General features: G+C 45.1%; 1 protein-coding gene across 5 annotated transcripts; it reads right to left on the bottom strand.

Annotated features, from left to right (window-relative positions):
- Positions 1-584: 584 nt before the first annotated feature.
- SNRNP48 (small nuclear ribonucleoprotein U11/U12 subunit 48) lies at positions 585-8464 on the bottom strand. Of its 5 annotated transcripts, none has more exons than XM_082281554.1 (9): positions 8412-8464; positions 8225-8338; positions 8077-8137; positions 7259-7333; positions 4651-4839; positions 3554-3675; positions 3005-3120; positions 1691-1861; positions 585-792 (listed from the first exon to the last, which is right to left on the bottom strand). In XM_082281554.1, the coding sequence occupies exons 1-9, from the start codon at positions 8448-8450 to the stop codon at positions 753-755; spliced, it is 927 nt and encodes a 308-aa protein (XP_082137680.1). In that variant the 5' UTR covers positions 8451-8464; the 3' UTR covers positions 585-752. The 5 variants fall into 5 exon arrangements, with proteins under 5 accessions (XP_082137680.1, XP_082137681.1, XP_082137679.1 ...); XM_082281555.1 differs by having other exon boundaries at positions 1691-1855; XM_082281553.1 differs by lacking the exon at positions 585-792 and having other exon boundaries at positions 1723-3120.
- Between the last annotated feature and the right edge of the window lie 4755 nt (positions 8465-13219).

Here is a 13219-nt window from a genome sequence, read left to right as displayed (position 1 = left end):
TGTTTTATCAACCTCTATCACAAATATTTGTATGATAGTCCACAGGATGGGAAGTCGTCCTAGTTATTGCTGGAAGGAGATGCACCTGGTGTTTGAATATGGTACTCAGCAATAGCCCAAGTGTCCTTGGTGCCTCCCCCCTAGCTTCTGTGGAGACCTACATTCTCATCACATTTGCCAGATGATATTGAGCCGAACTTTCTTTGAGCATTAGCTCGGGAACACTAACTTTCGTGTTACTGTCCATTTAACAGCAGCTGCAGTTGAAGATGTTTTAGCCTGTTGGAGAATTCTGAAATCTGCCCTCTGGTACATGCTGTAATTAGGCAATGTCACCTTGAGGTGACAGTGTTAGGTAGGAGGAGGAGCACTCTTCATGCCTCCCCTGTTTGTAACTCATCTGGACTCCAGGGATTAGCTCTGTTCGTTGTCCACTAGGGGCCAGGAAGGCCAATAAATACAACCTCTCATAGATTTTATTCTTCAGCCTTGTCAGACTAAACTCAAATACATGAGAGATCAATACAATTTATTAACAGATGTATGTTACAGATTTACACATTTTCTGAAATATACTGCTTCCATCCTGACAACCATTGAAACTTTTCTGTCTCCGAGCAGCACAGGTGTGATGCAACACCAATATTATGTGCACACCTTTACTGTCTCGCGCAAAACAGCAGTAACTATAGTTCTTGTGCAAGTTATATTTTGAACAGCTGATAAAAAAAAAAATCATCAGATTCTTGTTTCTACTTTCTTCTTTTATGGTTGTGATACTTGTCTTCATCCCTGAAACAGAAACATAAACATTGTCTGGGCTGTTAGTCTCAGAGTGACAGAGTCTGAAGAGAAAAAGCAACTTGGAAAATGGAAAGCTCTCATTAAATGTAGTCATGTCCTCCTCTAAGGAAAGAAAGTAAACTGCTTTTGGACATTTATTTTCCATGCTGCTTTAACCAAAGCCTTGTCAAGCAGTGTCAGAGTGGCAATTAATTTAGGATGAATGGCATCACAGTGTAATGAAGCCAGCTTCGAGACAAGCCATCACTGCCATCCACGCAGTTATGTAATGCATTTACCCAAACACATGAGGGACAAGACAGCATTTCTTCTGCACGGCAGTCTTCATCTCTGCTCAAACACAGGTCCCACACCTGTGGTCCTGCAGATGTTGATGGTATTAGAAGGTGTGGCCTAGATTTGTTTTCTTTTGCTAAATTGTATTTAGTACTGAAGAGTGACAGCATTGTTTTGAAGCATCTAATACAGAAAGGCTAGTGTATGCATATTAGTGAAACAAAAAATCCTATTTATTAAGGTCTAGAGCAAACTAGAGCAGAAATCAGCATGAGACATAACAGGCCCTTAGCTGTGGATGAGGAACTGTCCATTTAACCATGTTGATCAAGGAGCAAAATAAATAGCCTGTTACACTACTGTTGCAGTCCTGCAGCGTGCTGCAGAAAGTGCCAGCTTTCAGATGTGAGAGTAAATTCTGAAGTCTGGATCACAGTTTATGACCTCACAGCATGTTTTGTTTAGTATTAGTAGCCTCACGCCACTGGCTTGTCATACTGCACGTGAGGTTAGCCTAGCTTTTTAGTTGGACTAGATATTCTCAATCTCTGCACTAAATTCTCACAGACTGATTCAGAAGCTGGAGTCAGCTGTCACTATGTCTGCTCACCTCTCTCTTTTTCTCCGAGAGTCTCTGTCTTTGCCTCTCTCACGACTCCTTCTTCGTTTACTTGGACTCCTGCTGGTGTCTCTCCTGTGTCTCGTGCATTCCGTATCCTTACTGCTTCCCCCAGACTGCCGGGAATCCACTGAAGCCGACCGCCTGTCTTCCCTTCTGAAACTTAGTGATTTTAATCAATAAAAACAGTTTCACAGTCACACAGTGACCTACTAATGATGTAAGACATACCTTTTATTAAGCCTCTCTAAGAAATACAGTACCTCCCAAAAGAGGCCTGAAGACCATGCTCTTACAGGTGCATATCTCAGCACGCTATTCAATCCAGTTATATCCTATAAACACAGCTCCTCAGTCTTAACACCTCTGCAGTATAAGGGGTTCATTCTCTTTTGCTTTAAATCTTTAACTCTTCAACCACCTGTCTTAAGTTGCAGCCTACAGTGGAGAACCCAAGTCCTGATCTCAGAATCACAGAATTGTTAGGGCTGGAAGGGACCTCTGCAGATCATCTACTCCACTCCCCTTGCCAAGGCAGGGTCACCTAAAGCAGGTTACACCAGAAATGTGTCCATGTGGCTTTTGAATGTCTCCAGTGAGGCAGACTCCACGACCTCCCTGTTCCAGTGCTCTGCCACCCATTCATCTTCATTTTAATTCTGGGCACAGAGTGCCACTCTGTAGTTTGTTTCAAAAACATTGTCCTCTCAAAGGCCTGCTGAAGAGGCACAAGTAGGCTATCACTAGGTCATGACTCCACACTTACTTCAGTGACAAATGTTTGGAAGGGTGTGCGGTGTTGCTTGACACAGCAGAAATACGTACAGCTAAAACACACTCCCAATTAGCACAGCAGCATTTGCAGGGATAAGAACTGTAAAGCCTCCCCATATTTATTATGTTATGGAAACCTTTACTCTGAGGTTTAATATAGCTAACATGTCATGTGGTAGGGAAGGGTAAGAAATTGTGTACTTGTATTTCCAAGTGTCCCTCTGTAGCCAGCTACAACATATGCACACATTTGGGCACAGAGGAAGCACTATTCATCACCCAGATCCACCAGAAACTACCTGTTCAGCTGAATCACTTGCAACTAGATTACTTACCTCTGAAAGAAAGATACTTAATAATTCTTCCCCATCCTTCATGCAGGCAGAGCTTCTCAAGCAAGACTTAATAGAACGAGTATAAAATAAAACGTGCATATGATTCAGATAAGGCTGGTATGTGCTATTAGAAGAAAGTGGTAAGATAAAATTACAATCTGCTCCATGCCCGAAGAATCTGTCAGCTGTGGCATACCTTCCTGAAGATTTCGACTTCCCTCCTTCACATATCTCTGCATTATCCAACCTGTTCTCCTCCTGCCACTGATTGCTGAGCTCTTCCATATGCACACCAATCACATCCCGAATCACCTGGAGATTAAGATATGTTAAAAACAAACATGTCATGGTAGGGCCTGAACTAGCACTAGACAAACTGTAAACATCTCAAAAAACCCAAACCCCACAAAAATCTCCCCCAAACCCTGTACATCAGATGTTTGAATGGGAAGTCTTATTTGCAGAAACATGTTTTAACATAAATTTAAATAGCACCATTTTATGATAGTGAGTTATATCTTGCTGGCATTTTCATATTCAAAACTCAGCAGTTAGCAATGCTCATTATTTGTAACTTGCTGCAACAAACCAAAAACATTCCTCTATAGTTTGCAACATTAATGAAGCAGGGTACAAGAAGCAGGGAAAAGACACATATTCTTTGTCTTTGAAAGAGTATATAATTGTTTATGCAAATACATAATAAGCACTTTTGTGCAAAAAAGCCTTCCTTTTCCAATCTCACCTCAGTGTAGGACTTCTTCGTTATATGAACATTCTTAGCTCTGTATGACTGCCGCCGCCTTTTGTAATCTCGCATTTCAGCCAGAATTTCAAGATGGGACTTTGGACCTTTCTGACTATCATCTAGCAAAAAATTGGGAGTAAAACAAATGGTCATGAGCAGGACATTAGCACCTGCAGGTATGCAGGCCTCATACGTTCAGGAACATTAAATACATTGTGTTCTTTCTCAAGTTCCTCCTGTATTTACTAACTGTGGTGAATTTATCTGAAGCTTCCTCCCCAGCCTTCTTGCTGGCTGTTTACACACAACTAAAAAGCCACCAAGAAAATGCTGTTATGTGATCTCAATCTCCAAACTGCAATCCAAACCAATATATGGGCTTGTGATTTGGTCAAACGCCTTCTAAATATGGGTCATGTTTTCAAAGCCAGTATTACAGTAAGACACAGAATGGGAAAGCCAGATTCTGTAAAAAATTTACCTGTGTAGATGCCAAGCACTGTCTCACCTCCTAGGCACAGCAGGGCCTGCAGGGTGACTCAGATGCTTTTGCTGCACTTGGTACACTTACAAACCAGTGTGACTCAACAGGGATGTGAGGCCCCAGACCAACACCAAAGTATGTTGCTCAAGAGCTCCACCTGGACGACTGCCAACCTCGCCTGTTCAGCTTTTACTCTTAAGCAATCTTGAATCTCATCATCTCTTACAGCAAAGAACTGTTCTGAGCTGCACAGCAAGTTGGCAGCATTAAGCAACCTGAAGTCAGCTGCAGCAAAGACAGAAGATCCATCCACTGAGATGCACACAATACATGTGCCAGAAGCAGAGCAATGAGGCTTTCCCAGAAGGAAAACATCATGAAGGACATCAAACTAGCATTCTGTGATGCCAGGTCTTTGCTGTGGCTCTTAAGAACCGTATGCTTTCCACAAAAAAAAAAACCAAAAAACAACAAAAACAAAAAAAAAAACCAAACCAAAACAAAACAAAACACCACACAATCAATTCTGTTCGGTTTTCAACAAAACTCATGTAACTGGACAAACTGAAAGTTCTGAGCCATAAATTCAACAATAGATCATTCTTCAAACCTTGAGTGATTTTTGCTGCTAAATCCACAAAGAGATCACTGTCATTTTCCGTTATCTGGGATCTAGACCTCTGTTTCTTTGTTTCCTCAACAACGTAATCGTAAAGAGCAAGGCGGTCAGCTTGAGTCAGGTCACAGATGAAACGCTTATGGTTTTGAGGAACTTCTATGGGCAGTAATGAGTAAGATCCTGGAGGTTGGACAGAGGGCTGTTACTTGTAAAGTAGCGTCATTATGCAGGAATATACCAAGAAGCTCAACAAACAAACAATGCAGTAAACTCCCATACTGTTTTCATCCTTCCCCTATGTATTTGTAAGAAGTTTCAACTTTCTTAATTAGAAAAGATAAAAACTGCTCAAAGATCCCTCCCAAGCCCCATGCAGGCTGTATAACCCCTCTTGATTGCTTACACAGATACAGGTTTTCATATGCCATTAAGGAATCGTACTAGATTAGATCAAAATGACACTCTGTAATTTCCCATGAGTTTCAGCTCTTGACTTACAAGCTGAATCAAGAGAGGCTGCAGCTCTAACTTGTGGGTTTATTTTACTCCTAAAATGTTGAGTAAAGTACTAGCTGCAAAATACGTGTTCTGCCAACAACAATGAAAGCTTCTAGGAGACTAGATAACTGAGCACTGTGTAAATCAGTCTCACTCACACTGTCACCTTCTCTGCAGAGCTTTTGTAATAGACTGCCAGAGGAATTTATAGCTAAAAGGACTACAAAGGCACTTTCAAAGTGCTCCAGATCAGTTCAGATAACTTACTTAAAGTTATGGAAACAAACATATTGCCTGCACACTCCTCTTTCCCTGACCCATCAGCCTGGTACTTGTTTTTCTCATTCCCCAGTTAAAACACATATGCCTCCAAACAAATAAATCCATTCTCAGTCCATTGCAACTGCAGTAAAGTGACTTTCCTAAAGATACAGGATACAATATTCTAGGACATTGCCTGCAAAAAGCATTTTACTCAAAAACACTCAGTTTTCCAGCAAACATTGACCCAACCTCCATAATCCTGCTTCCCCCAACACAATCCCACACATCTCCAGGTGGACAGAAAAGCCAACACGTAAGAAGGGTGTAAGCAACGTCCTTCACAACAGCAAACCTAGAGCTTCTCCAGATTATGCAGCTCTTAACAGAAGCTGGGCAATCTTTCACATCCTACTTTCACTAAAGACACCAAAGAAGGAGAAGAGGAACCGCAATAAGTCTACCAACAAACCTAAAATACAAGATTTCATCACTACTGCACTTGGAACCTAAACCAGAACTGTTCTAACATGAACAAATGGATTTAAACACAAAAACTAGAATTCTGTTTTTAAAATGCACTGTTCTTACAGGGTCACAGAAGTCCATAAAAATGCACTGATAATTACATGCTTGTGATTTACAACAATTACACAACTTGTGATTAAGACCAGTTTTTCTGTTCTACAATGTAGCTAGGCTAATATTCTATATATGGTTAGAATTGGAAAAAAAAAAAAGAAAGAAAACAAAGAAAGAAAATCACTTCCTTTGATACAGTGAGTCAAAAGGAAATTTACAATAAAAAATTATTTTTCATTTGTTTCTGTTGCCAAAGACCTTAAATTGAACAAACAAGTCAGTAAATCTCACAATAGGCCAAGTTGCCACAATGAAAACCACCAATCCAGTTTTAATGTTATCTTCAGAGAAAGGCAAGATTGCAGGGAAATCTGGGCAATGAACACTGGCATCTAGTGGCTCACTGGTGCACCTTTGCAATGAACCACTCCACAAAGCATTTATCTGTTGCTACTCTACTCGGATGTGCTTGTGTCAAATTAATGAGTTCCCACTTCCCTTCGGAGGGAGTGCACCTGATGTGCTCAAAACACAGTGCCCATCCCAGGAAATGTCCTTCCCAAGCAACTGTCCTTTAAGCCTCTATTTGCTATGCCAGAGAAACAAAGACAATGTGAAAAACTGTGTGAGTGCTGCTGTATTTCACTATCAGAAAAGTTTCAGTGTCACCTTCCCTTCTGCCCATATGTATTTAAGAAACCAAAGTCTACAGAGAACAAATGCTGTATCTTTCAGGTGTTGCAGTAATTTCTCAATCATACACCAAAGCTCTACAGATTCCATGGGGAGCCCTATTTTTCTACTTTGTCTAAGTCTGAACCCTCAAGGCCTCTGTCCTAGGCTCGTCCTGTGGCTGGTCACAAAACCCACCGAAAAATGAAACGTAAAGGAATTACTGTGCTTGGAGCAGTGACAAAGGACAACATCACGTTTGCAGATGTGCCAGCATAGTTCTTATACAACTTCTTAGATCAGTCCTGAAACAGTCCAACATAGTAATATGCACGTTGTTTGGTTTTTTCAGTCCTGAAGATAATAGAGGTATGAGCACAACAGACTCAAAGTCTCTCATCTAGTTGCCCCAAGTATATAAAGTAATCATGCTCCAAAATATGCAGGGGAAGGAATATTAAAAATAAATGAAGTGAAATTCCTCACAGGAGTTCTCAGTGGAATGAAGGAAGCAGCAAGGAGGGAGACAAGAGCAGTTCTCCACTGGAGGCTGGTGAAGTCACCTCGGTATTTGCTTGCTCCTTACCTTCACTGTAGCCTGTACCTTCCTTCACACTTTGAGCTCTAGCCTGCTTAACAATATGAAACTGTAGATCTTTATCTGCAGGCAGAGAAGAAAATAAAATCATTAACTTTTACATCAAGTTCTCAGGTACTTGATTGGATTAGCCTTTATCCCCCAACCTCTATTATGAGACTTATGGTATGGTACAGAACATCATAGTTGCATTCATGTACAAGGGGACATTTGAACTAAAAATGTAATTTTCATCTATTCCATATTTGAAATGAGGGGAGAAAATTAAGAAAAATAGTATCTATTTCTGGATTACAACGATATGGAAAAAGAAATGTATGTGTATTGCTCTCTGTACCATTGCTTTATCGCCAGATTCTATGGACAGTTTTCACCTTCTAAGCATGCATTTTAATAGAGTGGGGACTGAGAAGATAGGAAGAAACTCCTAAGAGGAGTTCCTAAGTTTCCTAAGAGGAAAAAACATCCTCCTTGGATTTTAAGATGAAAATATAAAAGTGACCTACAGAGTAGAACTATACAGTGACAGAGGCATAAAAACGGTAAATTAAGGCAAATTGCAAATTACAATTTGAGAAAACTAACTTACTGATTGAAACACTCAGGGTTTTCAGGAAGCGTTGGGGAGTTTGCAGCTGACGAGGTAGTGGGGTTGTGCTACCGTGAGGACCCGGACTCCTTAGACCCACATCTCTGCCCCCCAGGGATGTCCTCTCAGCCCCTCATCCTCGGCACCTCCCCGGGGTCTCTCCTCAGCCCCAGCGGTGTGTCCCTCCCCGTCAGGCGGAGTCCCCGCTGCCGCTCACCCATGGCGACGGAGGGAACCTTCAGGTTTTCGTAGAAAAAGCTGGAGTCGTACATCTCGGCCTGCGGGACCAAAGGGCTCGGTCAAGGCCCGGGGCCGCCGAGCAGCAGCGCCGGCCCCGTGTCCCGCTTCCCGAGCCGGGCTCCCACCTCCTCCTCGGCGGAGTATCCCATCTTGCGGAGCCGGCAGGACGCCACGTGCCTCTCCAGCGACGCACGGGGGAAGCGGTGATGGACGTCGTAGGGGCACGGCACCCACTCTACCTGCGAGGGGACACGGGTCAGCCTCGCCCCGCCAACCCCGCCGCCCTGCCCCGCGCAGCCCCCGCCGCCTCACCGGGCCCCCGCCGAGCCACACAGCGCTGGGCGCCGCCATCGCTGCGCCGAGAGGCCCCGTGACCGCGCCGGGGCGGGGCCGGCGCCGCGTTCGCTGAGGGCGCTCCCGCCTCGGAGGGGGCGGACACCGAGCCCCGCCGGGCGTGCGGAGGGGGCGAGTCAAGCTTTGCCTTTTATTCTTTAAAATGAGTAGCCGGTGCCCGGACAGTTGTGATTAAGCAGTTGCATTGTGAGCATCGGGTGCTTGGTTAGTCTTTTAAGGAATAGGGAAGACAATCCCAAATTGGATGGGCTCTCTGGACGAGAGCCGCCAGGAGCGAAAGTCAGCGGGGCTGAGCAGTAACTAGGGAATGGTAATTCCGGCAGTGGGCGATCGCGACCACCGACTCACTGGCCACCTACTCGGAACAGACTCCAGGCTCAGATGGAGGGAAGGACCGCGCCTGCGGACCGATTAACATGAGAAGCGAGAGACAGCCAGCAAATGGGGGTTGAGTAGTAATTAATACAAAAGTTGCGTAATTTGCAGGCAATGAATGCTGATGCCCTTGCTTGTTGAAATGTGGAAACAGCGTGAAGTTTCGATGCTCGGTGAGGCAGCCTTGTGCGGGTCAGCCCCCGCTCACTACCTGGCGCAAACGGGAACAAAGCCCGGGAATGCCCCGGTGCCTGAGGGGCGCGGGCGCCGCCTGCCGGCGGGAGGTCGCAGGAACAGCCCCGCCCGCGACGGGCGCGCCCTGCGCCGAGGGGCCGCGGTCTGCGCCTCTCCACGCACCGCTCTGAGCTGCTCGCCAGCCTCGCCACGCACCGCTCTGTGCTGCTCGCCAGCCTCGCCACGCACCGCTCTGAGCTGCTCGCCAACCTCGCCACGCACCGCTCTGTGCTGCTCGCCAGCCTCGCCACGCACCGCTCTGAGCTGCTCGCCAGCCTCTCCACGCACCGCTCTGAGCTGCTCGCCAGCCTCGCCACGCACCGCTCTGAGCTGCTCGCCAGCCTCTCCACGCACCGCTCTGAGCTGCTCGCCAGCCTCGCCACGCACCGCTCTGAGCTGCTCGCCAGCCTCGCACGGGACGCTCTCCTGAGCGCAGGGCGTGCCTGCCTGGGCGCCCAGAGCCCCCAGAGCGCTACTCCTGATCGTAGCGGGGCAGGAGGAGCATCAGCCACCGCCGTCGCCATCGAGGCCGTGAGGCCCGTTTCCCTCTTGCAACACGAGGAATGCGGTGCGAGACGGCAGCAGCGCCTCCAGCAGGCTCCTGCCGCAGGATCCGTGAGAAGATCCCTAAGGACCGATAGGCAGTGCAGAACCAGGATGGGTTTGTCCCCTTGTGGAGAACCGGGGTGTTGTCGGGCTGTGGGGGGGCTGCGTGGCTGCACAGGGATACCCCAGGGATCCTGCCCAGTACTTGGCCTTAATTCTGAGAGCATTTCCCCGAGGGGCTGAGGGAGCAATAGGGCTCAATCAGACTGTAAGGCAGGATGAGGAAAGAAGGACTATCTTAAGGGATAAATTTCACATGATTGACATTTGTGCTTGCCTTTTTCTGTCGTCTATGTGAAAAGCAAAGGCTGGAAGGAAGAGTGGGTCTATCAAGGCAGGGTGGGGGAGAGGCAGCATGACAGATGCAGCTGCCAGAATGACTTTCATACATCTGCTTTTCTTCAGCAGATTCCAGCCCTTTCCTGCACAGTGAATTTGAGACTCAGCTGGGATTTTAGCCCTTTGAGAGATCTGCTGTCTCTAGCTACGTTTGCCTGGGGATCTTTGACATCACATGATACAGAATACTTGTGAAGACTTCCCAGCTGCCCTTGCATTTTCATCTATGTTGTACAGAAGTACACTCACTAACATTAGCACACTTTATCAAAAGAGTACTAAGAACAGCTCTGCAAAACTGGTCGACCATCTCCACTGGAAAATACCATTTCTTCAAAGTTATGAAAGTCAAGTTCAATAAAGTATCCAAGCAGATTTTTTTAAGACTAAACAAAAATTTGATTTTGTTTACTTGTAAGTTAAACTGATAAGAATCAGGATAGACGTTTTGTTCTGCTAAACAGCAACATTTTGAATGATTCAAAATTACCTTAGGGGTTCCTTTTCCTTTAAAAAAACCCAGTTCCTGTTATCATGAAACAATCATGTGGCTACAGTCTTTCCAGCAGCAAACTGACTGGATGGGAGACAAAGATCAACAGCTTACAAAAGTTCATAGCACCACTTTTCCTTCCAGGCAAAATCACACTTATATTGGCTTCCCATCAAGTAAAGAGTGGGATCATCACAGTCTTTCAGCTAAAACTCTTTCTCAGCTGTTGTGTGCAGTCTGTGGCACATCCTCTTCTCCTGAACCCAGCACTGTGCTGCTGCTGCCCAACAGCGTTGTGACTTTGTAATCAAACAATGTGATTAATAATGTATATTTAACACATTCAGTCTCATGGTCCCTTCTGAGAAGGAGAGAGGAAGCTCCACAGCTGCATTTCCCCAGGCAAGAATGCTGCCTGGCTGCAGCATCCTGGAACAGGGTATGAGTATGGTCTGGCGCCTTTGCAGAGCTGCAATTCTGAGTATGCCAGAATGTGGTGCTTTTGTAGATGCTCTTTCTGGACAATGTTGATGTTTGGAGAAAGTCTCTGTGGAAATCAGCCCCACAGTGCAGCAGAACAGTCCTAAACTGTGGGACAAGCAGAAGGTACAACAGGGAATTGGTGTATATATTAAGCCAACATAAAGACCATACAGTGCTTCTGGAGAACTCCTTAAATGTATCACCTTGTGTCTTCCTTCAGATGGCATTTATATCACTAGATACCCCAGCTGTTGGCACATCAGGAACACCTAGCTTAAGACCATACCCTGGGGCACAAAGCTTAACCTAGACTGAGTGATCCCAACCCAACAAAGCCACCTGGTACCCCCAAGAGTGCCAGGTTGAAACCATGCTGAAATCGCACTGCTTTTAAGGTCCAAACCTTCCTAATGGGTGTGCAACAGGAGTGGGAGGCTCATCCCGAGTGACAAACCCCTTCCCCACGCAGCTGACCACAGGGAGGAGTATCCCATGGCTTGTGTTGGTTTTTTCCTCCACTAATAACAAAACCTTGTAGATTTTCTGCAGCCAAATATTTATTTAGAAGTATATTGACTCCTTGAACAAAATGAATTTTACTCTAACATGAAAGAAAGACATTTTTCATATTTAGCATTCCTTCTCTTCCTTAGATTCAAAGCACTACTTACAGTTTTATTGTGTTCACAGTTCCCCCTGGAAACAAGGGAAAAAATGTGAAAGCTCAATTTATTAATTTTTTAAAACATGCTTTGGGTAAAGAGAAATAAAATAAGCTTTGTAATAGTTTTCTCAATCCCTACTACATTCAGCATGCACATTTCTGGATGGGAAAAGGGCGAGGGAGCAAGGCAAAGCAAGCTGTAGGATGAATAGAAACTTCTTGGGACTACCCAAAAGCCACAATGGAAGCAGCCTGGTTTATGGCCCCAGACAGCCCACGCAGGCCTGGCAGATAGAAAGGACAGCTTTTGACCTGCAGCTGTGATAGATTTTTGCTGGTTCCACCCGACATGTCTGGTAAAGTTACAGCCAAGATCTCTGCATCTTTGCAAAGGATAAGGAGTAAGCAGCCAGCAGCTGGTAGACCACAGTCTGTCCTGCAGCAGGGAATGACTTTCCCCATAACATCTGCCATGCAGATCCCTCGGGCAGTTTCAACTGCAGCTGCTTCAGTAACTCACCCCTTGGACTGCAGGAGCCGGGAATGTTGAACGGGGAGGTGGGGGGTCCCAACACCTGGGTGCTGGGATTGACTGTACTCATCTCAGAGCAGCTCTGGCAGTTTGCCTTTGTAGTGATGCCATCCCTTCTCCCTTGCCCCTGGAGCCCACACGTCAACCTCTTTTTCTCCAGGGAAGGTGTTGAGATATCCAGGCTGATAGCATGGGTGTCACTCTGCAAAAGCAACTGAACTAGAGAAAGATTTTGTGAAGATGAAGCACAGACACTTAAATTTAACTTTTTTGGGTCATTGTTGCTGTTACTCTCTTCTTCCTTAGACTTCAGCTAAGATGCCACATTCAAAATCTGTAGCCTCAACTCAACTGAACCAGCTTTGTTATTTACAGGGACATGAGGTGAGTTTCTCTAGCACACATTAATCAATTTATAGAAGCATCCTTTATGCCATAGGCATATTTTTCAAAATTCCTTTCACCAAACTACTGACTAGAGTTTAATTTTCATATTTTCCTGTCCAAGTTATAATTTCCCAGCTCATCCTTGAAAGGAATGAGAAACTTGTCTTTACAAACAAGCTCTGGGCCTGCTGGTTGATGAAATTAGCACTGAGAGATAAAAGAAACAATGAGAAGGGTTCCACTGACTGATGAATGGGAAGAGATTTGTCTCTACAAACAAACTGTAGGTCTGCTGATAAATGAAATTGGATATTGAGAGATGAAAGAAACAGTGGAAAAACCATAAAATTCAATAAGAACTAAAAATAAAGGGGGGGTTATACATTAGAAGGGAACCTTAGGTATTAGGCATTCCGGAAAGTCTGTACCTCTCGAGTACCTCGAGCCAATGGGGAAAGAGAGAGGGAAATGTGGCCAGGAAATTAGGATAAAAAGGAGGCTGCACCCTCCAAAAGTTTGAGAGACCCCAGGGGAAATGCCCCATGGCCTCTCCATTTATTCGAATAAAGTAACAGGACTCCTCTGTCTCCTTTTTGGACGTAAACCTCTGGTGTTTGTGGATTAATTTTCCTGACATCCTGAAGTGCCAGTGT

The sequence above is a fragment of the Coloeus monedula genome, assembly GCF_965178545.1.
Source record: "Coloeus monedula genome assembly, chromosome: 1".
Classification (NCBI taxonomy): domain Eukaryota; kingdom Metazoa; phylum Chordata; class Aves; order Passeriformes; family Corvidae; genus Coloeus; species Coloeus monedula.
This window is presented reverse-complemented; position numbering and strand designations above follow the sequence as displayed.

What these genes read in the sequence shown, in the direction of transcription:
- SNRNP48 (XM_082281553.1), bottom strand. Translation starts at nt 8,450, where the DNA reads ATGGCGGCGCCCAGCGCTGTGTGGCTCGGCGGGGGCCCG. An exon ending in GGTTCCCTCCGTCGCCATGG is followed by an intron (nt 7,334 to 8,076) that starts GTGAGCGGCAGC and finishes CTCTGCCTGCAG; the next exon opens with ATAAAGATCTACAGTTTCAT. An exon ending in CGAAGAAGTCCTACACTGAG is followed by an intron (nt 3,121 to 3,553) that starts GTGAGATTGGAA and finishes CTTAATCTCCAG; the next exon opens with GTGATTCGGGATGTGATTGG.